We start from the raw sequence: 25,572 nt of genomic DNA on the forward strand, positions 1-25,572 counted from the left end.
AAATAAAGGCCCTTCCACCTTGACACTCATCCCACGGAGTGTGTCCATTCCTGAGATGATGTCGGCTGGCAAGCGTTAGGCATTTACACACTTCTGATTTTGGGGCAGCAGTGGGGTGGTAGAGACTTGAGAGGACCCCCTGCAGCAGTGCTGCTGCCAGGGTGGCTGCTTGCAGGCTGCAAACTCTGCCTTGGTGCCAGCAAATTGTCAGCCTGCTGCACCCCATTGCTGCCAAAATGGTACATAGGAACGCTTGTTTTCATGCTGCTTCTATGAAGCTCTTAATAGACCCAAACTGAAATAGAGCACAAATTTCCAGTTCTGTATTAAATCCAGTGCAGGTAAGTTGCTGATGTTTGTCAAGTGCTTTTAGACTGTGGCTTAAGTGGTGCCCCAAACAGGCCAAGTGCTTTGAAGCGTTCTTAACATCACACTGAATTTGCTTATTCATTTTCAAGTTGTGTTCTATTTTAAAACACATTCATGAATTTTGGTGAAATCCATGTGGTAACCCAACACCCTTTCTCAGTACATATTTAACAAGCTGAAGAAAGCTATTTTAACTCTGAATTCATATATTTAATATTTTACAAAACAACTGCATGTATTTTTTAAAATGTGCAGTTCCAGCCCCTTTCTACATAGACCTCTTTCATTGAGCCATCTAATTCTGTTGCAAACATGAGATATCTGTGTAATTTACTATAAATAAAGACTACTGTGAAAACTTATTCACCTTGATAATGCCAGGTAATCACGTAGCCTGAGGAATTCAGCATCTTTTTAAAAACAAACAAAAAACCCATGCCAAGATGGTGACAGCGACTTGCCACTTAAACAGAAATGATGGAGAAGTCAAAGCTGATGGTTAACACTCCCCAGAAAATGAACTTTGCTACAGTTGTTACCCCTGGGCTGGGAACAGTAAAATAAAAAGCTCTTTTGCAGAGATGCAGCTGTCCTGCTGATGCTTCCACAGATCCAGTATCATGCACAAAAGCAGCAGAGCTGCAAAGCCCTGAATTCAGCAGCAGCTCCATGTGCCAAAGCTTGCAAGATTCAGTGATGTTCCTCCCATCAGAAACTGTTATTTTGTGGTCTGTAATTCGGCTCCTGGAGACACAGCAGTATATCCAGGTGTTGCTAAAAATATGGTCCTTCATTTCCTTCTGGCAGGTTAGAATAGTAAAGAATATTAATAAGGTGTGGGGGTTTTTTTTCCCTTCCAGATACAATGTGCCACCCACGAACTAAAAGAGGAATAGGGTTTTTTTAACCTGATGTTTAGTTTAGGATAATGTTGAATTTCCATCAGGCCTTGGACAGCTTGGTGAAAGCTTTCCTAAAAATAGGAATTATCTGGGGATTCCTTGCATCAGAGGGCTAATGGGTGGTTGAAAACTTGACATAAGAAGAAACTATAAACATGAAATTTTTGTCACAGTCCCAGTGATTTTTGGCAAAACTTCCTGTTGCTTAGGAGCTGGATACTTTGCATCTATTTTACTCATGTCCTTTCAGAATTACTTGACAAAGCTGCTTATTTCTCCTTGTAGAGCAAAGGAGTCTCACTGACACAACTTCAATTTTTTATATCGGCTGAACACATAGAGATCCCTCTTTCCACCCAACTGCCAGTTCATGACTGCTAAGAAGAAATAAATGTATTTTGCCAAAACTTTTCAGTGGACTCAGCTTGGTGATGTTTGCAGGTAACTAGACACCAAATTACCTCAGGATGACCACGCTAAAGACAGAAATGCATTCCTTCAAGCAGAGTTTCTCAAAGCTTTTGAAGGTACAGTTAATTTCTGATTGACCTCTGAAGACCTGGATAGTGGTTACAATTTCAGGATTTTTTTTTTGTATCTAACACTTCAGAACCTTCTTTGAATCCCATTCTGATCCACAGTTTGAAAAAATAGCACTTTAAAAAACGATCTCTGTTGGGCAGCTTTCACCACAGATCATTGTGATCAAGAAATAACTTACTGACAATAATTTGTTTTTGAATTTCTCAAACCTTTTCCTCCAAGCAATTTAAAGCACTTAGCATCACAAAGACTGTAATATACAATTTTTAAGCTGTTGTTCTTTAAACTGAATGAGAATGTAGAATTCAGTAGGTTGTGAGAGATTTAATTTTTGGTTTATTGAGATAGGACTGTTGTCTGCACGAAAGCTTTGTGTTGCAACCATTGAATTCCTGAGGGGCACAGTAATTTGCAACTGTATTCATTTGTAAAACAAAAACAAATGTCAAGTCTAGTACAGCAAAAAGGGCATGGGGCCTTCATAATGGGGAAAAAATAATAAAGCTTGCAGCTTGCTAATAACTTTGTTTGTGTGCTTAAACAAGGCAAAAGGGATGCTTTTGCATGCAGTGCCCCTGTAAGAAGTTAATTAACTTGGACTACGCTGAGAGAGAACACTTTATACACTTCTTGTCAAGTTCTTAAAATGATGTAATAGTGACAGGGATTTGAAGTACTAAAACTAATAATATTAATAGAATGTTATACTGAACATCCCCCTGTGCAGCACAAGACAGGTGACACATAATTCACTGATGAATATATATTGACAGTAGCAGATAAAAGAATGTATTTGAGTTCAGGTTGTTCTGAGATTTGTTTTCTCAAGATGAGGTTTCTGATGTCTGTCATTTGTTCATCTTGTCAGATAAAAATACTAGTATGATCCTGGATACTTTGCTTTTTTTAAAGGGCTACCTGGGTTCTGTAATAGGAGATATTAAACTTTTTTTTTGCTGTGCAAGTTTATGGCATTCTTTATTTCCTTAGTGAGATCTCTTAGAGAAAGAACATTAATAAAGAAATGATATTTAACTGTATGATCTGCATTGGAGCCTGTAAAGAAAGGTCAGGAAGGAGACAGAAACACATTGTTGAAGAAAAAGGAATTTCCCAGCCCTTTACTTCGTGAAGGCCTCAACTTGCACTTCTTGGCCCAGATCTGTTCTGGTACAGAGCATTTAAATATACACTAACTTAAGAAATACTAAGAAATTTGACCTTGGCAAAAATTTTAAGTCAGGCCTCTGTTGGACATGTTTTTTGAGATATCTGAGCCAGCTTCTTGAAAGTGCCAGACCCAACAGAGCTAAGTGGGAGCAGTGTAAGAGACATGTGGATGCTCTTTTGATGGTTGGTGCCCCTATATGGTCACTCAAAAAGTGAGACACAATATATGTTCAAAAGTGAGGACAAAAAACTTGCCTAAGTCTACGCCTAGCGACAGTAATAACCTACAATTTTTTTCCCCTGAATTTTTAAGGTCTGTATTCCAGTCATCTTATTCTCTAGCAGATGATTGTTTGAGCTATTCAAAAGCAGAAAACTGATTGCACACTAAATAATCTGCAGAGCAAAAAAGTGAATTGAAAAAGCAAATTGATTTCAATGGCAAAATTCCCACGGACTTGTGTGGGCAGAAACGTGCCCCATGCGGTAATTCAGCTTTTGACTGAGTGTGTTGCCGCTTCTCTATTCTGCTACCTTAGGTAACAATTTGTTCCAGCTTTAAATGACCACAGAGAAGCTTTGCACAGCAAATTTAAAGGTTGACTACGGCTTGCAACTTTATAAATTTCCATTATTTCAGCCCTGCTATTACATACAGCACACAATGCTTACAGAATCAAATAACCTACCTAGCGTTGGATCATACTCCCAGATGAACCGTTTGGTCAGGAAGCGCACGACAAGAGCTGGAGAGACAAAGATTTCAGGTGAGAAGCACAACATAACAACTCGACAGATTTTTTTTTTTTTTTTTTTAAGCTTTCCCAGCAAAGTTTTCCATATAAAGGGACATGGAGCAGCTTCCCTGAACTGTCAGCAGAATTCGGTGTCACTTACTGTAGCAGCTGAGAGCTTTCCGCTGTTTGTGGCCCACTCTACACTGTAGGAGGGGGGAAACAAAATGAAAATAAAGCCAAAAATCTTTACAGCATTCATCATTTACCCACCTAACAATGCAAGAAGGTTTTGATGGTACTCTCTAATTTTTTCCACTTTTTTTTTTTTTTTTTTTTTTTAGTCACAGTAGCTTCTACCATTAAAGAACCAAAACAACCCCATTTACAATGCTATGAGCAGATGACCTTCGAAAAAAACCATTACTTTGGATGTTTTATGTTTTCTATAAGCAGTAGAAAAGGAACTGGTAGTTTTTGAACCAGGATGTTTCGATGCTTCAAAACGAGGGTTGTTCAAAATCTCGTTCTTGAAAACTTCCTCTTCAGATTGTAAATCTTCTAAGGCAGAAATAACTGGTTAAATAGCTTCCTTCTCTATTTTGGCATGCCTTCCTTGTAACAATTTAACTTCTATGTTTTGCCTACTTGTCACTTGACGCAAACAGCTATAATATTTTAAACCAATGGTCAACAAATGCTATTAATCAATTTGCAGAAACAGAGAAAAAAGTTTAGATTTTGGAGCACTGGACAGCTAGTTCCTAGTTTCAGTTTATAGCCTAAGATTTTCCTACTTTTGCTCTTATATTTAATTTTTTTCTATCCCTCCACCCCTTTTAAAAGCAACTTACATAGACTTTGACTATGTTCAAATTTAAAACTAAGCAGTGCTTTGAATTTCTAGTGGAATTCCAGTTAATTTCATTTCTAGTAAATGAATCATTTACTACAGCCAACTATTCAAAATCCTTTCTGCATTTCCATGATGAAGCCAGGGATATCACTGCACTAGCTATGACTGCAGCCATTACAGCTGTAGAAAAAGCTTTCCCTGTCATCAGCCCTGTAGGATTGGTCATTCTTTTGGTTGCAGATGGACAGTAAAAGGTGACAGCTAAACTCAGTTCTAATCCTTTTCAAAATTAAAGCCGTGAGAATGCCCTACACCCGAGATTTCTGTGCCCAAGAGCAGGAGAAGGCAACAGTCTGAAGAATAAATCTAATGAATTAAGATTTGCTTAATCAGACAAACAGAACGTTAGTTTCCAGAAGATTAACTATGCCTCATACTTGGAGGGGTAATAAGAAGTTGGTCCTAAGGAAATGAGATCACCACACAAGAGGCAATTTTAAATTGGTGTTATTTTAAGTTCTATTTTCCTTAGGAAATACTACTTTTTCTTTTTCTTTTTTTTTTTTTTTAACCTTGGCAGAAACACTCTCTTTGTCCCTCAGAGTAGATGTGGCAATTCTTAGCTGAAAGGCAAAAGAGAGTGGGGGAATCTGTCCAACTATTTTTATATTTAAACATGGCCCACTTAGTTGTGATAACCTTATACTTATAGATGGAAATTGTTGGAGAGGAGGGTTGAAATGCTGAAGAGGACTGGAAGAAAGTCTCTCATGCACTAATGTCTAGGGCAGGTGATAGAAAGCAGCAGCTCTGAAGGAGTAGAGGGAGAAGAGCTGATTTTGGAGGTAGCCCAAAAGAAGGAAGTGAGAAGGTGACAAGCAATGAGAAGGAAAAGTAGAACTGGACTGCAGCTCCTGAGATGAGCCTGGGAGGAGGAAGGTACAGCTTTGTACGGAGGATGAACTGGTACAGGTGTGGAGTGCTGCAAAGGTGAAGAATTTAAAATCACAGATCTAAGCTCTGGTGAGAAGGGAAAAATCAGGTTGTATTTGTCTCCAACACATACAGATACATAAATAATCACATATCCAGGAGATAGCTGAAGAAAAGAAATGAAGGTGGCTGCCACACACAGGGCCAGATGGCAATTAAGTCTCCCTGCTGGCAGATCTCAGCAGGGAACACAAAAAGTTCGGTGAGCTTGATGGGCACTGCCAGTAATAAAGTACTTGCTTGGGCCTGGTGAAGGGAAGAAAAAAACACCTCAGTACAACGCCAGGTGAATGGGGAAGTGCCAGCTTCAGTCATGCACTCTGTTCCAGTTCTGGGGGCGTGCACCTCGGGGCTGTGCAGAGCTGCTGCTCCTGCGGATCTGGCTCTGCTCAGCCTCCCCTCTTCTGACCCAGCCAATTACTTCAAAATACTCCTGCTCTCTTTCATGGCAATGATCACAGTCCATCCTATAAAGCTTTTCACTTCCACACATTTTCATGAGGCTGGAGATTAGCAGCTAGCTGCATTTCACAAGTGGGGAACGTGAGATACTCTCGATCTGGAGTCTTTTCAGTTTATAAGTGTTGCAATCTATGTTGGGCGGGAAATCACTTTTGCCTTGTTTGGGGTGCTTAGCAGATGGACCTGTGACCTCCAGTTGAGTATTAAAACGATATATGTGACTGCTGCCTGATTTGACTGAAAACAGTCAATGACAGGAGAGCTGGGAAGGGCATCCAAGTACTTGGGATGTCACTCTGGAGACCAGCTTGCTGGCTCACACTGCCCTAGCAGGGGTATTACTGTGGAGCCATGTTGATTATGCTGAGCTCACTTACTGCCAGATTACATCACTTTTCAGTAAAATAACTCTGCCAGCAGAAGAATCAGAAGTGAGGACATTAGCAAGTCACTACACTTAGAGCTGTAGTGCTCAGATTTCTGCTGCTGGCATAAATGATGCTTCAGGCAAAGCCATAAAACTTCCCCCTGCCCTTAGTAACACTGAATAGAAGGAGTTGAGATGGGCATTACTTCCTTCTTACCTTAGAAAAGTTGGGTGTACCCTGTGACCTGTTAGCCTTATTTAGACATGCTTAACTCCAATACTAATACTGAGCCAAAAATAGCCCAACAGACCGAAAAAAAATAATCCAAATGCTAGGTTTTGATTCAAAATAACATTGAGGTTGAGACTGTCTGAAACGCATTACTTTCTGACTAAATTAACTAGCTAATTCCAATATTCATATTAAAATGGCCATTTCCAGTGCTTATCCTCAAATGCATTTTGAAGCAGCCAAGACTGGGATTGATGCAGTAGTTAATAGGAGTGATTTTCACAGCCCTCCACTGAGACTAATCCAGGCTCTTCCCCGAACACTTACTGCTTGTGAAATACAAGAACTTACAGGCTCAGAAGGAAAGAATCTCCAACAAACTGCTTTTTGGATTCCCACTGTGTTTTTCAGAGACATGACCATTACCTAAGGGAATTGATGTAATGTCCCAGCAAAGGAAGAACAGACTCATGTCTCTTTTTGCCTTTCCTTACACCCTCACTTCCAAATCAGCTGGTTTGTACATGGTATAAATTAGGGTAGAACTTGGCATAGGGCTTTCATTCACTCATGTTTAAACCTTCTGCCTTAGAAGTTATTCTTGGAGAAGAAACATGACTATCTGTCAAACACATTTGCAGTGCAACTCCACTGAAGACAATGAAGTTAGATCAGAAATTAACTTGGCATATAAACTGAGATTATCAACCACACAATTAATCAAATTCTTTCGAACTTGTGTGGCTGAGGCCCTTATTCAGCTTCAAAAATCTCAGTCCCTATCTTTTGGAACTTTCTTGTATGTGTGTGATATTTTGTGTCTTGCTTTAGTTCTTTGTTTGGATTTAGTAACGTAAATGCTCTGGCTAAATTTACAATCTGTCTGAATACATGTCTTCACAAATTTGGTGTTGTTCCAGCTAATGCAAGCTGAGTTTTTTAGGGAAGAAGGGAAGTAGGGTTTTATTTGAAAACCATCGCCCTTCCCAAAAAGCTACAAAGTTATTCTAAGAAAAATAACAGTTCAGCAGTGAAATAACTGTATGATGACTCTTATGCCATGAGAATTTTCAGCCGTAAAAAAGTCTAAAGGTGGTCTCATTATTTAACTTACGAACAAATCCATTCCTGGTGCCCTGATGATATGTCATCAGTAAACCATACTTGGCAGGAGACACCGGAGTGGTTAAAACCAAAGGTTATAACGATCAAAAGGCACTTTCACAAATGAAGCATTTAGTTTTTTTAAAGTGTGTATTTTTGTTAGAGTTCATCCCCCATTACCCTTCTCAGAGGCCTTTCACATACTGGAATTTCAGTCCCCTTGGAGCATCATGTGGTAAGTTCCAGTCTGCAGGATGGCAGTGCCACTGGATTCTGGCATGCAATGCACTGCCTCCTTATGCAGCTCTGTGTCCAGTTTTGGGAAGTAATGGTTCGTTTTAAAAATAAAACCCTGAGGATTTAATTTGCTCCTGGAAGCGCAGGTCACTTGGGGGTGTCTCTGTGTGTGTGCCTGTGTGTGTGTAAAACATGAACTTATAATACAGACTCCTCTTCTGATCCTGATAAGTGATGGATATAAACATGCAGTTGTTACTTCTGGCTCTGCATCTGTGGGCCTGGGTTTGCCTCAGCTTTGACAGTATCTGTGGGAATTCAGTGATGTGGGTATATGAGAGGTGAGCGAGACATCAACGGGAGGATTTCTCTGCGTTCACTTCCTCTCTCGGACCTCGCTGTGGTCACTGCTGACGTTCAGATCTAATGTAGTGAAGTAGAAGTTTACTACAGTAAATTTAATGGAGCAAAATGAGATCAGCGAGGAAAAAGGAAAGGAAGAACTGTGCCAAGTATAAAATGTTCTGGTTCATACTGTCTTGCTGTCTCAAACTCTTCGTATTTTACTCAGTTTGTAGCCACTGTCTTAAGCAGCAAGCTGTTCAGAAAAATTACTGCTTATGCTTTCGTTTTTCTCTGTAGGGGTACAGGGAGGTCCTCCACTAACTGACAATATAAATACAAAGACTATATATACTTTAATATATAAAGATCAATTAAATATAAATAACAAAAGTATATATTATATATATACTGTATAGCAATTTATATAAAACAGCATGTGTATATATTTATGTATATATATATATATATATATATATGCTGTGCTATAGTAAGTACAGACTAGGATTAAACAGCTGTGTGATGAAATGTATTGCTCTTGCCCTTCAGGAGTTTAAACTGCTTATTGTAATGTAAACCTTTTTTCTTCAGTGGTAATGGTGTGGGCTTCAGTTCTGTGGACTCAAATCTGAACACCAAAACCGGTTCAAATGTCCTTTTGTTCTGGTGGGGTATAAAGGGACAGGAATACCTGTCTCAAATATCTACCTTAGTCCCCACAGCAGGATCATGGGCTAAATCAACATTCCATGTTCAAGTATACTTCAAAACCACTAATATATTATCAAATGTAAAAACTTATGCACTACGTATTGGATTTACATTTACAGGAAATAACATTTTACATGCTGAATGTGCACGTAGCAGGACTCCAAAGACTGCTCCAAATACTAATTCACTATGTTGTTCAATTAGATGTCAATAACTGACCTTCCTTTGACAAACTGTTCGGAAAGACTTTCCTATTGTGGAAGACACAGAGGCCACAGTCCTACTCATCTGTGATTTTCAGCAGTCTCTTCATCCTTTGGCCTGACCATTTTTTTAATTTCTACAAGGTTTTGCGGGGTATTTCTTTTGTTAGCAGCAATTTCAGTTTATCTCAGATGTAACTGCATTTTACTGCTGTGGGAAATACGTGATTTTAGGAACTTTTACTGGAAAGGGCCTGGGAATTGCCAGTATCTCCCTTCATTGGTAGAGATATCTGGATCCCAGGTTAGAATCAAAATTTGTCACTACTCAGAGATTGGGGAGAAACCAACCTTGGCACGAGCCTGTTAGTGAAATGAGGGGCACTTTCTTGATTCATAGGGAAAACACAGGAGTCGTTTGTCAAAATCTTTGATTATAACCACATGCTAATGTTAATAGCAGGAAGTGACTCTTTTCTTGCTTCTGGTATGCTAATTTCACAGTAAAAGAACATCTCCATGTATTCATCTGGACAGTCTACTGTGATCTTCACAAAATACACTGATTAGGAGTCATTCATCCCATCATAGGATGGGAGTATTTTTGTACTTATGTTCTGCCCATTGCTTTCAGTGCTGGAGGCATTTTTTTACAATAGTTGCTGCATGTGGAATATAAGCAGGAGGCTTAATTTATATTACGTTATCCCATTCCATAACACATCATTCCAATATAAGGTCATTGTTGGTTTTTTTTCCACAGGTCTCCTTCACAAAAGATAAATGATCATACTGGTGTGTCTAAAGGTTTTGGTCATTTTAGGATCACAGAGTGTAATATCCGTACTTCTACCATTTCTCCTCTCTTGACTTCATTGTATAACTTATGCCACCCCTTTTGTGAAGACTAAACTTTCTGGTTTGTTATCACAAACACATATGGTTTTCCAAAACATAGTTAATGGTAACACCTCCAGATGTGTATCTGAGAGTATATTTTTGATGGGGTTGTAGAGAAAGCCATATGGATGAAATCACACAAATAACCACTGCTTTTCTAGATAACTGACAGGGGTAAGGTTTGAATTTCGATGCTGTTTTGAAAGACACTGGGCAAAGTAAAGTAGAATAGGATTCTCAGTATAAAACTTTGACATAAACCCTACCCCCCATCCCAAGGAAAAAAAAAAAAAGGGAAGGTTTGGGGGGGGGGGGGAAGGAAAGAAAGAATGGGTGGAAAGCTTTTTTCTTTAAAAATCCAGTTCATTAAGACAATGGCAAGATGTCAAAATTTTCAGGGGGCTGTAGCTTTTTTATATTTTATTTTCCTTACATTTCTTCCAGTGTTGACTTTAGAAAACATCCCACTCTCTTTTTATGGTCTAATTAGTTAGTCATCTTTAAAAGGAAAAAGAAAGGAAATAAAGGGGGGAAATTCTATAATGCTTTCAATGGCAAGATATTCTTCTGGTTCCTGTCAAAGCATTTTGGCATGAGTGAATTTTTGTTGGAAAATTTTGAACATAAAGGCTTCCTTCCAGTCTTTGGAAGGAAGCTAGGTTTTTAGATTTCTCTTTCAAAGGAAATGACTGAACATCTCACCAATTGTCTGCAAAGAATGTGCAACTCAGGAAATGCAAATTTAAAACAAACAAACAAACAGATCCAGCTTTACTAGCTTTTTTATTCTTTTACTCACTGTTGTTTTATATTACACTGGAGAAATTCATGGAACTAAATTATGTCTTTTTATCCAGATGTCATTTTACAGGGAGATGGCAAAGGTGCAGCACTTTCTTGGCTGTAGCCAACACCAGCTACTCGGCTTCAGCTGATCTGTGTGTATCAAAAGGGTTCAAAGTTGATTTTGCTCTGTCAGTGCTGAGCTTGACCCAAGGTATAGGCAACATGAGACACTTGAGTGACAGTCCAGAAAGGAAGGGCTATCTGGCTGTTTTGGAGAGGCCTTGAACTGCTCCTAGGACAGTGTGGGGCTGCTGCCTCATCCCCTGCCAGGGCAAAGGGATGAACATACATGAGCACCAGAAGGAGTGGCCATACATACATACATGCCCAGTGCCAAAGTAGGGAGTTTTGTTGCTGTCCTGTTATTTTGGTTTTGGGGTTTTGTGGGGTTTTTTTGCATTTGGTCTGATCCCTGCTCTGTCCCCCTTCCCATGCTCAAAAGGTAAGAGGTGAATAGGAGGAACTAGGAGAAAGGGGAGGGAAGTGAAGATGCCTTATCTGAGAAGGTCTGCATGTCCTGGGAGGCCTGTGGACCACTTTCCCAGGGAGTAAGGGAGGGGGTGCAGTCTCCTGACAAAAGGAGATGAATTTTTTCTAATAAATTGAAAAGACAATTCTGTGTGAGTCCTTGGTCGGGGTAGGGACTGGTCTGCAAGGCCCAGCAGTCCTGTGAGAGCATCCTGGCTGCTGGCAGCAACCTGGCCATAAATCCTTAGCCCTGCTTGAGGGGGAGCCTGATGGTAAAGAGCTCAAGGAACCAATTTGCCTCCTGTTGGGGTTAGTGCTTGGTAGTTCTGTGGGTTGGCTTGTGTTTCATCATCCTGCTGACTGCTGTCCTTGCCAGCAGCAAAAGACATTTTGTTTCACATGGTACCTTCTGGTATGACAAACCCATTCTGGAAAGGCACAACATACTCTCTGCTGCTAGGCTGAAGATTTACAGTAACTCTAAATGCTTAAAAATACAGTTTTATCAGGCTCCAGCAAGTCAGCTTGAATGAGAGGGCAGTTAACAGACTGTAAGTAAGGCCACTGGCATTAATGCTGGATCACTGCCTGGTCTTGGAACTTTCACAATAGCAAAAAAGTACCTTTGTCAAATTGCCTACAACTTTGCCACTGTTTCACTAAGTCTGTATAGAGCAGTACAAATGGTAACTAAAAATGGCATAAAGTGTATCTTCTCTCATTTGCCTCAGGAACTCAGGGATGGAAAGGCATGCAGAACTCCATATTTCATTTCAGTAGACAACACTGGGTGTTTCTGTGTGGTCAGAGTCTGAAGACTAGCTGTCACTCTCTTCTCCTCAGCCTGACTGTACTAATTCTCTTGTCTCATTTATAGTCTATATATACTACATCAAATGAGACTACAGCTTGCATCAAATTAAAAACAAGCTGTTCCCTGGCTTTTTTCTGTGATATACTTCATTTCTTTTACATGCAGACCTTGGCTTTCTGGATTTGGCTCCATGGAAATGTCAGATAACCCAGAAAAACTTTGCATTGCAATTACAATCCAGCTAAAGTAGGTTATACAGGAAGATCTTGAAAGATCATATGTCCTGTGCAATTTCCATCTTTCTTTGACAAAAGAGCTTAGTTGAACACTAGAAGTTCGTTTTAGCCCTAGTGATTGATGTGCCACAAATCAGTTGATAGATACATGCCTGTAAGGTGCCTGTGTCACAGGGAGATGAAGAATCAAGGCAACACAATATATTGAAAACTGACTCGTGGATTTTTCATGATCCCCTTTTTTTATGAGCTAGATGACACAAGCATTGACAAATGTTACATCTTTTTAATACAGTGCACAGTACAATGTCTATGGGGACACAATTTTTTCAAAATCAGCTATTAGCTGATATTGTATTGCAGCTCCTTGGCTACCTGGAATTTAGGCAAGGGGGTAAGGAATTATTTTCCTTCTGACAAGCTCATTGCCAAGTACCCGAAGCAAACACGTGGAGAAATTCCCAGAAGAATGGGAGAAAGGCATGTGAGAACAGAGACAGTGACCCACAGTGTTTTTCAGGCTCGTGTGACTATTTACTAGCAACATTTTGTATGTCTTCCAGCTGCCTCCAGCATCTCATGAAAAATGGTGGCAAATGTCCTGATGATGGCTGTTCTCATGTTTTAGCTATTTTGGTTTTAAACCCTCCCTCCTTTTCTGTGTTGTGATGATATCTGCTCCTGTTATTTCCGTGCCCCCTGGAATCTCAAACTTTTGTTTGTACCAGTAATTTATTTTTTAATTACAGCAAACAGCTTTGCCACTACACACTGACAATTAAGAGACACGGTAGCAGGAGCAGAGAAGCTCTTTAAGAGGTATCATGTCTACAGTAGGGTTTGGGATACTGGAGAAAAATAAAAGTGAATAATAGAACAGCTGTGATTAACAATGGAAGTAAAACATGAGGTAAACACTATGGACCATGTATTTCTTTCTCACAGTAAAAAGAACTGTGTTGCAAAGTGGAGAAATTATTAGCTGAAGAAGAAAGTTCAGTCTGATTAAAGGTTTTCTGACATACTGTAGAGATGCTCATTCCTAGAGGCAAAAATGTGACCCTTTGAGAGATGGGACTGGTAGCTACCTAATAGTATCTTACCCCAGCATCACCTCTTTTATTTTGTGGAGCAGGCTGGAGGAGCAGGTGTGGGTGGAGAGCAACTTTTTCATAAATCACTAGTGACCAAAGCCTGTTTATGACTGAAGCCTCCCTGGTGATCTGCCCGATCTCACATCATTGCTCATTCCATACAATCTCTGTCAGTAGGAAGATTAATTAATCCTAGAACCTGGAAGTAGTGATTTTTTAACAGAGCATGTTATGATAGGCAAAGATAAATACTGCTAAGTAGTCCAGCCAGTATACTACAGTGTGGTGTGCTTGCTTCCCAGTACTAATAACAGAATTAAATGAATTTAAACTAATTAATTGTTTTGATAAACAACTATCATCTCCTATCTATGGCTACAACTACAGTTTTATGAGAACCCATTTGGTGCCTATAATAATGTAGGGGTTATTATTAGCCTTCTGCTTGGAATCTGGACACACAATCCTGGGAACTGTTCAGAGTAAACTTTAAAATTATGTGTGTATGTGACACGGGGGAAGCATGATCTAAATTTAAATGGTAAATTTCTGCTTTCATTTTCAATGCTTAAGGGCATTCAGATAATAAAGATCACATGTCTTCGAAGTAAAAGACACAGTAGTAGATAATGGATGTTGTAAAACCTCTGACTTATCTCAAGTCTGCAAATTGGGGGATTAACATAAGTTAGTTTATGATGTTCATCACAGCTGCCAGGAGACCTGACTCCTGCGAGTGCAAGAGCTACAGGAAGTGCTCTTCTAGTCTCAGCTTGCTAATTAACTGTACTTAGTTAAAAGTCTATATTAAGCAGAAGCTCTGCTACATTCCTCCATGCTGAATAATGAGTTATATCCCAAAAATCTGAGATGCTATCTGTGTGAGATTCTCTTGTCCATAGAAATTACACAGACAGGAAAGATAACTAGTCACACATTCAAGACTCTTTCAATTATCTCATTCAGTGGTTTATCCAGTTTGAAGTGACCTTAGTGATGGATTTTCTTCATTCCTATTACATGAGACTGCAACCACCAAGTTCCTGTTTGTTCTAAGGGGACTTAAATCCCATGGCAGTTTTGCAAGTGGATTGTCATCTTTCCCTTCATGTTTTCCTCCATCCTGAGGCTCAGTAGGTACATGCTACCTAGTGGATAACAGTGTCATGGGTTCAAAGATCCTTCAGGACTAAGGAAGCTTGATATTAGCTTCTATTATTTTCTCAGGCCAGCATGACAAACCTCTCATTGCTAAGTTTTTCTTTTAACGCTTTGTTTTAAGAACACTTCCTCAGTTTCACCCCATGTGCTTTTTAGAGTGAGCAGAGAGAATATAAACAATTCCACTTTCTTGGCCAGCATTTGAATAAGACAGTATACATTTATTTTTCTTGTTACTGACTTGCAGAGTGCCATACACTGACTGCAGTAATCTGCATTTGCTTTCCTGTTCACAATGACATCATAAGAGCCACGAGGAAACACAGCCCTGGGAATCTACAATTTGACAAGTAAGAAAACCTTCAATTGCTAGTAATGAAAGCTGATTCAGCTGCTAAGGGAGCTAGTCCAAGAAGTGCTTTACATTCCTTACTTTGCCATGCCTTTTGTTTGGCTTTGCCCAGAATAATGGGTGATTACATTTTCAAGGCTATTAGTGCCTGGTAGAGCAGAGAGGTAGCCAGCATGATGCCCAATGGCATTTAAATGGTGTTGGTCTTTAAGGACTGCCCTTCCCCAGTGTAATCCCATCCATTCCTGCCAACCAAGACTTGTTGTCACTCCCCAGTATGTAGCTCTCCAAGTCGACCCACTCAGCCATGCTGATTCAGTTGTGTGTGGGGGTGGATTCTGTGCAGAATTCATGAAATTATCCTGATCCAACCCCAAAACTGGTTTGTTGGGTTTGTTTTGTTTTGTTGTTGGGATTTTTTGTTGATTTGTTGTGGGTTGGGTGTTTGTGTCTGGGTTTTTGGTTGTGTTTTTTCTTTTTTATTTATTATTATTATTATTATTTGGGGGTTTTTTAACTCTGACTATTCTATTTATCCCAAAAAAGGCACAGTGTCTCCAACAGCCAAAGCAGACAAAGTGAGAGCAGAAGGTGGTCTTGTGAGGAAGGTGGGGAATGCTTAAATGGGCTTTGCTGTTAGAGGAAACACACCCTACACCTGGTTATTTCACTTATACTAGGACATTTCTAGAAATTTCTTTTGAGACCTAGCTTCCTCCTTCAGCCCCCAAGCAGCTGTTGAAAAATTTAGTCTTTAGTTTCTCTGTACATTCCTCAATTTCATCTGGAACCTGGGTGTAATGCTACTGTTGCTGGGATAAATGGACTATCACTGCAAACAGACAAAGCAGAAGTGTTTTAGAAATATAAACAGCGCTTGGATCTGAAACAATGCTTTCACAAATGTACCTTTAGAAGCTGCATTTTATACGAGCTGTTTACAGACCACAAGAATAGTCTGTAACTGTTGGCTCCATACTGCTTTTAAAAAGGGAGGCAAATTTAGCTGGCATTTTTAACTTTCCCAATGCACCCTGATTCAGCCTCCCCAGGAGATAAAGATGAGTCCTGTGGTCTCACAAGTGACTCTGTTGTGGGGTGGGGTGAACGCTTCAGCTCCAGCTGAGTTCAGCCAAAGCTGAAAGCTTCGCTTTCCTTACAGGAGCAAGGGTTATTATTTTTTTTTAAAAAGTAGTCTTAAATCTTCTCTTTATTGTTTTGGTTTCATATAGAAGAAAATACATGATCTTTAAACTCTACTTACACATACTGTCCTGCCCTGTCCTGCTCTTTAGATGGTAGAGCACCTGGGAGGGCTGTGGCACCTCCTGCTCATCCACCTAAGGCAGATGTGATGAAGCCTCAGTGGCAAGGAGCTCTAGGGGGAACAGTAAAAACCAGTCATCCTGCTCCTGCCCCCGAGCAGCATTGCTCTGTCATTCTCCCACTCTAGCCAGGCTTAACTACTTATCTGCTCTACCAGTTGTCCTGGAGGATGAGCAGTCAAAACAGCAATTCCTGCTCTCACCACCATTATCGAGATCAGAGCTCAAGGAGGAATTTTGTTATTCTGCCTCATTCTCTGAATTCCCCTCCCTCCCTTTCTTCAGGGTTTAGCCCAAGAGAAGTGGCAAAAAGAGCTGAATAATTCAGTACTCTAAAGGAATGAGCACAGTCTGGTCAAAAAAGGTGGAAACAATATAAGTTCATTTTATTTAGATAAAGTACAACATTTAAAGATATGCCACCCATTGATACAGCAGATAAGGCCAGGACTGTGTGTTTGGAAAAGCAGAGAAGCAGCAGGCCTATTGTGACTCATTGTCAGATAAGCCACTGAGACAGAAAGCACTGGCTGGGAAAAAAGAAAAAAACATTCCTGGAAATAAAGCTGACAATGAAAGGGCACAAAACTCACATGCCATGGAAATTATTCCTAGAGGAACATGCATCAGAAGGCTATTTTCAATTGGGCTGTTAAACTGTTCCACAGCTGAGAAGTGCTCTGCCATTGCTTAAGGTAGCCAGATGTATTTCTGGGATGATTTTTGTACTGAAAGCAGCCTGAGGCACAACCTACTGGAGTCATCAACAGGTTTGCCTCTCTTTGTGTAGGTTGAAGCTCATGCCCCCAGGGACTTGTTTAGGTGCAATGAGATAAGTAATGTTCTCAAACTGATACCAGCAGCTGACCCAACCCTACTAGAAAGAAGTTTAAGACTAAAATTCCCATGCCTGCAATAGCTGGAAAGGAGGAGGCTTAGGTTACATTCCTGAACCACAGAGTGGTCTCCTAAAGAGATGGCTTCTCCTCTTTTTAATGTCCTCTGTGTGAGGATTCTTGCAAACATTTTACTAATTTTTCAAGTGCTTCCTTTGCTATTGAGAGCTTGAAAAAGCTTGCCTGTGCCTGGAAAATCAACTTACATGTAAATTAAAGTACAACTGCTATGTGTCAACAGCTCTCTTGTGGATAGGCTGACTCCTGGTTATTTCTCTTATGAAACTTGGCTAAACTACATCAGTTCCAAAATCACTGGGAAAAGGAGTGCCAGGCCAAATTCTGACTTACTGGGTAGAAAATGCCTCAAAAAACTGGCTGGCTACGTTTTCTCCCTAGTTTTAATTGCTCACCTGCTTGTCTGGGCCTTCCACAACTGTCTAGGTGGTGCTGGTGGGAAGCATCACAGCCCCTCACCAGTTACTGCTGGAGTGGGAGTTAGGCACTTGCTGTGGCTTGTGCTGGCACTTGGAAGTGCTTTATAAGTATCCAGTCCTGGTCAAAGGCATCACTCCCCGTGCTTACCTGCCTCTTCATGCCATTCCCACTAAGCCAAAGCCCTCATCTATTTATTCCCAGCAGATCTTTCTTCAAGCTACACTAATTTACCGAAGTAAGCACTTAGCTTGTCAGAGGAGGAAAACAACATCTCACAGATGTCTATAAACAGATAGCTAATGAAACATGGACAATAACTGCTAGCTAGGATTAGACTCAGCTGTGGCTTCATTATGGTCTTGCCCCACCAGACTTGAGCTTGCTTACCACTCTCTGTGACCAGAGAGTATAACAAGCACCATATGGACATGTTGCAAACCACAACAGGCAACTAATGAATTTAAAGAGGTACCAAAGTGGCACACAGGGATGGGTGCCAAAGGTGTCATGATAAAAACACTGGTTTAGTACAATCACAGGCTGAGGGGGGAGTGGACAAGACAGGGTAGTTAAATTTATGTAAGGGAAGTAGAGGATATATGCAGAGAAAAACTAGTATCATTATGACTATCATTGCCCTTGTCAGTAGGGACTTGATTGAAACTTTTTTCATCAAAATGTTGCCCCTTCAATGACCCCTCCCACTTTGTGAAAGAAAACCTGAAATACTTCAAATGTAGGTAAAATTTCACAACAGAATTCCCCATCATTCTGCTTGATCTATTTTTCTTCTTCTGCCCTTCTAAGCAGAATCTTTTTTCTTCTCCACTAGAAATAGCTTAACACAGAAAAATATAACTTTTCTGCTAACTAAGGTTTGAACTAGTTCTTAGTAATAATGTTCTCATGCACTTTTTTCCCCTTACTCATCCAAGTAGTGTTGGCCCAATTTCCCATGGATCTTTAGATTTCTGTATCTGAGTCTTGATTCTCCAATACAGACAAGTAAGTCGTGATCCACCCATACAGAGGACAAGCCTATGGCTTAAGCCAAATTAAATTTACTTTATTCCATTTTGAAAGATTATGTACTACATAAATGTTCTTATGCTTCTCTCCAATAGGACTTGAATTGCAGCAAGTATGCATTTTTTGTCTCCTTTGGTCAGTAAAGTATCATAAAAAGGAGGTTGATAAGTAACTAGTCACTCCATAGACTTGGTGCATGGCTACACAGTCCATGGGTCTTTTCCACATAGTCTTGGCAAAATAATTTTTCTACTGCTCTGTAAGATCATACAATCTGTTTGTCTCCAAAAGCCCAATGTGAGCAAATTCCTATAATATCATGTGGTCTATGGTTGTCAAAATTTTGGGTGACACCAACTTAAAAGATTAGGAAATCATTAAAAGGCATTTGAAAGATTTCCCAATCACTTCAGTGAGGTTAACTTTTTATTCAAAGGCCTACTTCCAACACCAGCCTCTGTTGAAAATTCCCATTTACCATAAGCGTAAGTATATTTAAGCTTTTCAGATGCAAATTGGGACATACTTAATAAAAATGTTGGCCCTCACTCCCTCTTTATAACTCGAAATTTCTGTCATTTTTATTATTTCCAAGAAGAGGTACAACCCTTACTAGCTTTGCAAGTATTACTGCACCTGTGCCAGTTTTGACTTTCATTATATATTATATAGCAATATATATAGTTATTCCCATAACTTCTATTTAAAATAATTAGAAGCTTTGTGCATTAATATGGAACTTGATGAACAATACCATGTTATATGGGACAGCAAAGCAGAGGTGAAAAAAACACAGAAATAAATCAGGAGCAAGTACAAAAGTGTTAAAAGGTTTTTGTTTCCTCAGAAGTAATTATGCTAAGAGTGTTTTTCTTCGAGAAAAAGAAGTATAATTTTCAACTGCAAATCATACTAGCAGTACTCCAAGATAACTAAGAGGGGCAATTCAGAGGCTGAGAAATCATTAGGAAGCTTCAAACAATTTTGAATTAGGTTCTTAAACCTAAACAAATTGGTGCCCAAGCTCTTGCAACCAACTTACTCAGCAGACATGAAATGTATAGCTGGCCACTTGCACAATCAGCTAAACGTGAGAAAACTTGGAAGCTTAGGCTAATATCTAAGATGTGTTAGGGATCTACTTCCTCCAGCTGGCTTTAGCCTCAGAAGACTAATTTCTCTAAGATTTTTCTATTTGATAGATTAGACTCCTAATCTCTGGAAGACCTCATCTCTGTGCCTTGGGTAAAGAGCTGCAGGGAGCTAATGCTCACATTTAAGAGTGTTCTCCCTGCTTTCCCCATCACATATATTCAGCTTTCAATAATGTTAAGGATATTTGGGTTCCTTGTGAATGCAGGGTCCTTTTGGCATACTATAGGAAGGTTAGGAGCAGATCAAGGCTCTCGGTGAGTAAATGTGGTTCTTTCACAGTGAACTGTTAAGAAAACTTGTCTCCTTTTCTGAGTAAGAGATGACAGAAGTGAGGGCCCAAAACAATCAGCAACAACCGACCAGGTCTGGTTTGTGTTTGAACTGCAGAGTGATTGGTTTACCGGCCTAAATAAAAGCTGAATTTAGGCTTGACCTATTTGATTCAAGTGAAAAGTAGTTAAGCCTTAGCTTTCCTGTGTGTTAACAGAAAAGGGCTGCACAGAACCAGAGGCAACTTACTTTGAGCAGGATGAAGAGAGAGAAAGAAGCAAGAAAGGTCAGTAGGAAAGGACAGCAAACACCAGCACAGACGAATGCAGTCCACAATTCCAGCCAACTGACATACCAGAAAAAGTAAAAAAGCCCAACAGAGCCGCAAGATTCACCTTTCTGCAGAATTCCTATTTTGCTGTTTAAGTCCATATATAAAGTAGATGGGACAGGGAGAGAGAGGAGCGACCATTTAGCACTGGCCAGAGGCTCTAGGCCTTGGGTCTTTCCCTATGGCAAAGAAACACTGAATCAGACCCAAGCAAATGACTCCTCTGATCTTCAGAGGCACTACTGGATGCAGGCTATTTCTGACATAAAAATGAAAGCAGAGCAGAGAGTCATTCACACAGACAGTGAAGGCAATCTCCTGGCCACACTGCCTTTTCTTCCATTCTAGCCATGCTTCTATGCATTAATGTTGGCAAGGTGAGTTACTGTAGAGGCCTTCAGACCAGAGTACTGGCATTTCTCTGGATACCTTCCCTTTTTTTTTTGCCAGCAGGATGACAGGCTACTGCCAGCAAATCCCACAAAAATGGCTGTGGCATGTAATTAGATGAAGGCCAGGGATTCTAGAGTGCTTTGCATGGTATCTCTGCTTCTCACTCAATCATAACAGCCTGCTGAGCAGATCTGCTGCCGTTTAATTAGAGAGTCTGGGTCCACCTCCTGTTCCTCCGTAACGACATTAGTCAGAAGTGAACTGTCTGGTTCCTGTCTCTCCTAGGCTAGCATGAGCTACTGATGTAGGGCTGGCCAGATTGGTTAATTGCAACCCTGACTTTTAAAGGTCAGGTCTTACAGAATCTAATAACATTCAGAAGATTTTTCCAAAACAAGGTAGATTGGAAAGAAGAGCCTGGATTCCTCCCGTGAGACGCTGCCTATTGAGCTTGGGGACAAAGCCACCACCCTGCAGCATCCCTCAGAGGAGTAGCTGGCCAAGCCCAGCCACCACGGCCAGATGGCAAAGGGCACCTTCAAGAGTAGCAGCTTTCCCTTGGGTTTTGAGCAGCTGGCACAGTGCAGGGTTGCACCAGATTCTGGAGCTGTGCACTTCAGGAGAAAGAAAGAGTAAGGGAAAAGTGCACCTGAAATGAAGCTATAAAAACAAGTACTACTCAGCTGATTTGCCCTTATGTGAGGGACTGCATCATACCCTAAAAACTCTCAATGCTTGACTTATCCTAATAGGAAAACTGAATGGTTGCTCAAGCAACATCTGTTAGGTAGAAAACCTCAGAAACCTGAAAACTGGCATGGGAAGAATAAGATGTTTGAGTAAAGGACACAAGTCCTCAGTTTCATGCATGCTCTAGCTGTCCTAGTGAGGAAAGCAGTAGGTCTTATGAGAGGGACCTAACTCAGAGGTACAGTTTATATGGTTTATTCATTGAGGCTAATAACCTCTATACTTGAAAAGCAAATCCTCTTCTGTTTTACCCTCCTTAATAGGAGCAAACCCAGCAACCAGCACTGCAAGCACCTCTCTCTTGGCAGAAGAGGGGAGATAGCTGAGGGCAATTGCTCCCTTTTTCCCTCCCAGAGTTCCCTGGCAGGAAGGAAGGGAGATCCTCAGCTGGAACACTTCTTCTTTCCCCAAATATATCATTTTTCCTCACGCAAACACTTGAATGAAACAGCTGCAAATCCTAAAAATCTCCAGTCCTTCCACTGTTCCTAATCCAGCCCGCCTTAAGCCAGGTGGCCTTCATCGGGAGAGCCACAGAAATGGGGAAGTTTTGAGAGACATCAAAGAGGAGCTTTTGTTCTGCTGCTTCCAGAGGAAGAATAGGCAATCTGTTTAATTACAGCAGGGACTTCCATTTCTCTTCTTGGCAGACAGCCTTGTCTAAAATCTTTCATTTGCCAATTCACAACTGAGTTTATACAAGATGAGTAGATTTTTTTTTTGGTCTTTCTGTGGTTGAGAGTTTTCAACATTGTTTAGCAAGTACAAAGTTTGAACAATTACATTTATGTTTTCCTTGATTTTCTTCATCCTTTTTTGCCCCTTCTTATTGAGTTTCTAAGGACCTTTTCCTTGAATTTTTGCCTGGTTTTGCACGTGCTTATTTTAAACTGATTTGCATGTAGATGATGTTCAACTGGAAATGCAGTTTGGGTAAGATGTTTACAAACTGATATTAAAACACTCTGCTTGTTTGCACAAAACAGTAATTGAATAAACACCAGTTATTAGTTTACTTGCATATTTGCTTTGCAGTCTTTCACTTGGTTTCCACAAATAACATAGCGATATTTGTTATACAATTAAGAACATTTAGAATAGTCTGAAATAAATAAATAAAATTCTTGGTGTGTTCCCTTCATAAGAATATGGGTTTTGTAAGAGTAAGACTTAGAGAGTAGCTTTAGTTTTTCTTATATTGCTGTCTTCCTGATTATTTATAACCTTTAATCTTTTTGGTTACATATTCACCCACTGACCCCCTATCTTTTTTTTTGTTGTTTATTCTCCAGTTTCCTCCACGATACTCACTTTGCCTGCAGCATGACATGAAATTCATAAAAGAAAGCCTGGCATAAATGTATTTATGTTTTAGGTATCAAAACAAATTTTATACTTCAGATTTTTGCTATATTCTTTTTACATCAATAAGAACTTTCATTCACAAAAACCCAAGGGTATGCTGCTGTTCTTTGCAATCATATAATTTTACAATATTTTGTGTACTTCAGTTGCAGCCTCCTGATCCCTTTTGGCATTACTCTTTTCTGAGTTTCTCACCTAGTGCCTGTATCTCATTCCTCCTGCTATTACCCTGACTTAATATAAGCTAAATGTTGGATTCCTAAATCCTGCATATGTATCTAACAGCCTTCAAAATATTTTGCCTGTCCTGCCCGTTTATTGTTGATAAGCAATTGATGTTTCCTGTTTTCCAGTTAATGATTCACAATTAGAGACTTGTAAGTCGCTTCTATCCGTGTAATGTTTTCAGCTGTATAAGCAAGTTGATATAAATATTTGGTATGAGGTGTTACAAAGGTCTATTTTCACCCACAGTTCTGCAAGATGACTTACTCACTAGAAGAACATATTTCAACACTTTTTGATAAACACGAGGTGTATTGATATGGCACAACAACCTGCAAAGTTGATGGAGAAAGCCACCCTGCAAAGTTGATGTAGAAAGAAATCTCCAGTTCTGGACTCCAACAGGTATGTGACATGTCTAGTATGTGACATTTTGCTGTGTGGGCTGAATTTTTTGTAAAGTTAAGACTTTATTACCTACATTTTTTTCATAAAATATAAAGTATATTACATCCACAAAGTATATTTCTATGAAGAAAAACAGCACCCAGAGTTACTTTGAATGCCATCTTTCTGTTTCACATCTTTCATCCTAACTAATCTATCTATTTGTTTCTGTTACTTGAAGTTCTCTGTAAACTTAAATTGCTCAGCATTTCTTTTGAAGTTTGAAATAATTCCCTTAACTTACTTTTCCCATAATTTTTTCAAGTGCTTCTGTTCTGATTGGCTTTGAGTGAGATCAGGAGAAAAATAATGAACTTTCCTCACAGAAGGTTCTCTTAAGATTCTGATATCATTTGTGCAACCAGAGGTAAGTTGCAACAAAGCATCAAGACATTCTGCACATGCACCCACAGTCCTGAGTTCTTCTGGCACCTACATGCAGCACTAAATAGTGCACAATGTGCAGGCTCAGGAAGAGCAGCTGCACTGTGTAAAGGCTGTAATTTGACAAGCCCTCCAAACACTGCAGAAGTTCAAAGCAGGCATTGATTAGATTGAATGTTCCTTCAATTTGCTATCAACTCACTCTCTTTTGGCATTAGTATTCACTTAAAGCAACAAACAATGTAAGGTGTATGGTAGCAAGGGTATGCCAAAAATTCAGAGGGTGTGTGTGGGAAAAATAGTAGGCTTATAACATTGTGCCTGCAACGATCTATGCAGATGTTGTAAGTATCTTTTTCTAGATTCTTACCTTACTTTAAAACTCACTTATGTATTTTGACATATATTTGGCTATTTATATATTTTTAGCAAAATTGGAGTCACGTGCATGAATCATATCAGTGCATGTGGATAACATAGAACAGGGAGCACATACAAAGCCACGAAGTCCCAGAATGACTCCTGGTTCTTTAAGCTATGAGTTGCAAAGAACAGATGCCAGAGAAAATGTGCATTTACTATGATTGTGGTCTAGGTAGTTGGACTACTCAGGAAAACTGAAAGTCTTTCTAGAGATTTAAGCAACAGAGCTGACAGAGCTCAGACAATAAGAGGGCTCCCATGTTGAGAATCTGGGTTCCCTGGTTCTTTCCTCATTGCTGACAATCCTGGTCTCCTGAGCATCTGAAAAACTCAATTGTACCCAATATTCAAACATAACTGGAGTAGCTTTCTTCCAAACTCTCAGTTATGAGTCCTAGAAGTGCAGTGACAATCCAAGAGCACCCTGGGTGCCACTCTGCTCCACTTGTCCACAAGGGGGTTACAAGGAGGGAGTGACCATTCTGGTTGCTTCATTCCTGGGTTGTGAAAGCACTGACGAGAGCAGGTCAGAGATCTCACTGGCTCTAAGTAGAGGGAAAATGGCCAGTGAAGTAAGACCTGCACAAACTACAATAAGCAGGAGGCAAACCTTTTGTGCAGACCCCAACAATCTGACTGAAAATAAGAGATGAGTTTGAGTTTCACTTGAGGTTCAGTCCAACCAACAGAATCATGTTGATTTACAGCAGCTGAAGACTTGGTCCAGTAGCACTGGCTTGACTTCAATGTAAAAAGAAAGTGTTACCAAAAATAAATATCTCCTATGGGTAATTTTTTTTTAACTGAACAAGAATTTGAGCGGGGGAGTGAGGGGTGAACGTTTAAGAACTGGCGAGGTTCAAGGTGGCTGTAATCTCAAACCCAGAGACAGTCTGTTACTATTCTGCCACAAGATGCCCACTTTATTTCCAGATGAAATATGTTCAAAGACCTTTCCAGATTAGTATCCATATATTACCCAGTCTTTTTATGAATCTGTTTAAGAGTAAATCTTTTCTTCATCTTGTAAATTCTGGCATGCTTG

The 25,572-nt window shown here is 39.9% G+C and overlaps 1 protein-coding gene across 2 annotated transcripts in view; it reads right to left on the reverse strand.

Annotated features, from left to right (window-relative positions):
• Positions 1–25,572, reverse strand: part of RERG (RAS like estrogen regulated growth inhibitor) — a 105,330-nt gene that overhangs the window by 14,571 nt on the left and 65,187 nt on the right. For both annotated transcript variants that reach the window (XM_027666037.1, XM_027666043.1), the window contains exon 3: positions 3,674–3,730. In XM_027666037.1, the coding sequence (XP_027521838.1) occupies positions 3,674–3,730 (57 nt within the window). The remainder of the gene's footprint in view (positions 1–3,673; positions 3,731–25,572) is intronic.

Source organism: Corapipo altera, unplaced genomic scaffold (assembly GCF_003945725.1).
Source record: "Corapipo altera isolate COAL_440 unplaced genomic scaffold, ASM394572v1 1, whole genome shotgun sequence".
Lineage (NCBI taxonomy): Eukaryota > Metazoa > Chordata > Aves > Passeriformes > Pipridae > Corapipo > Corapipo altera.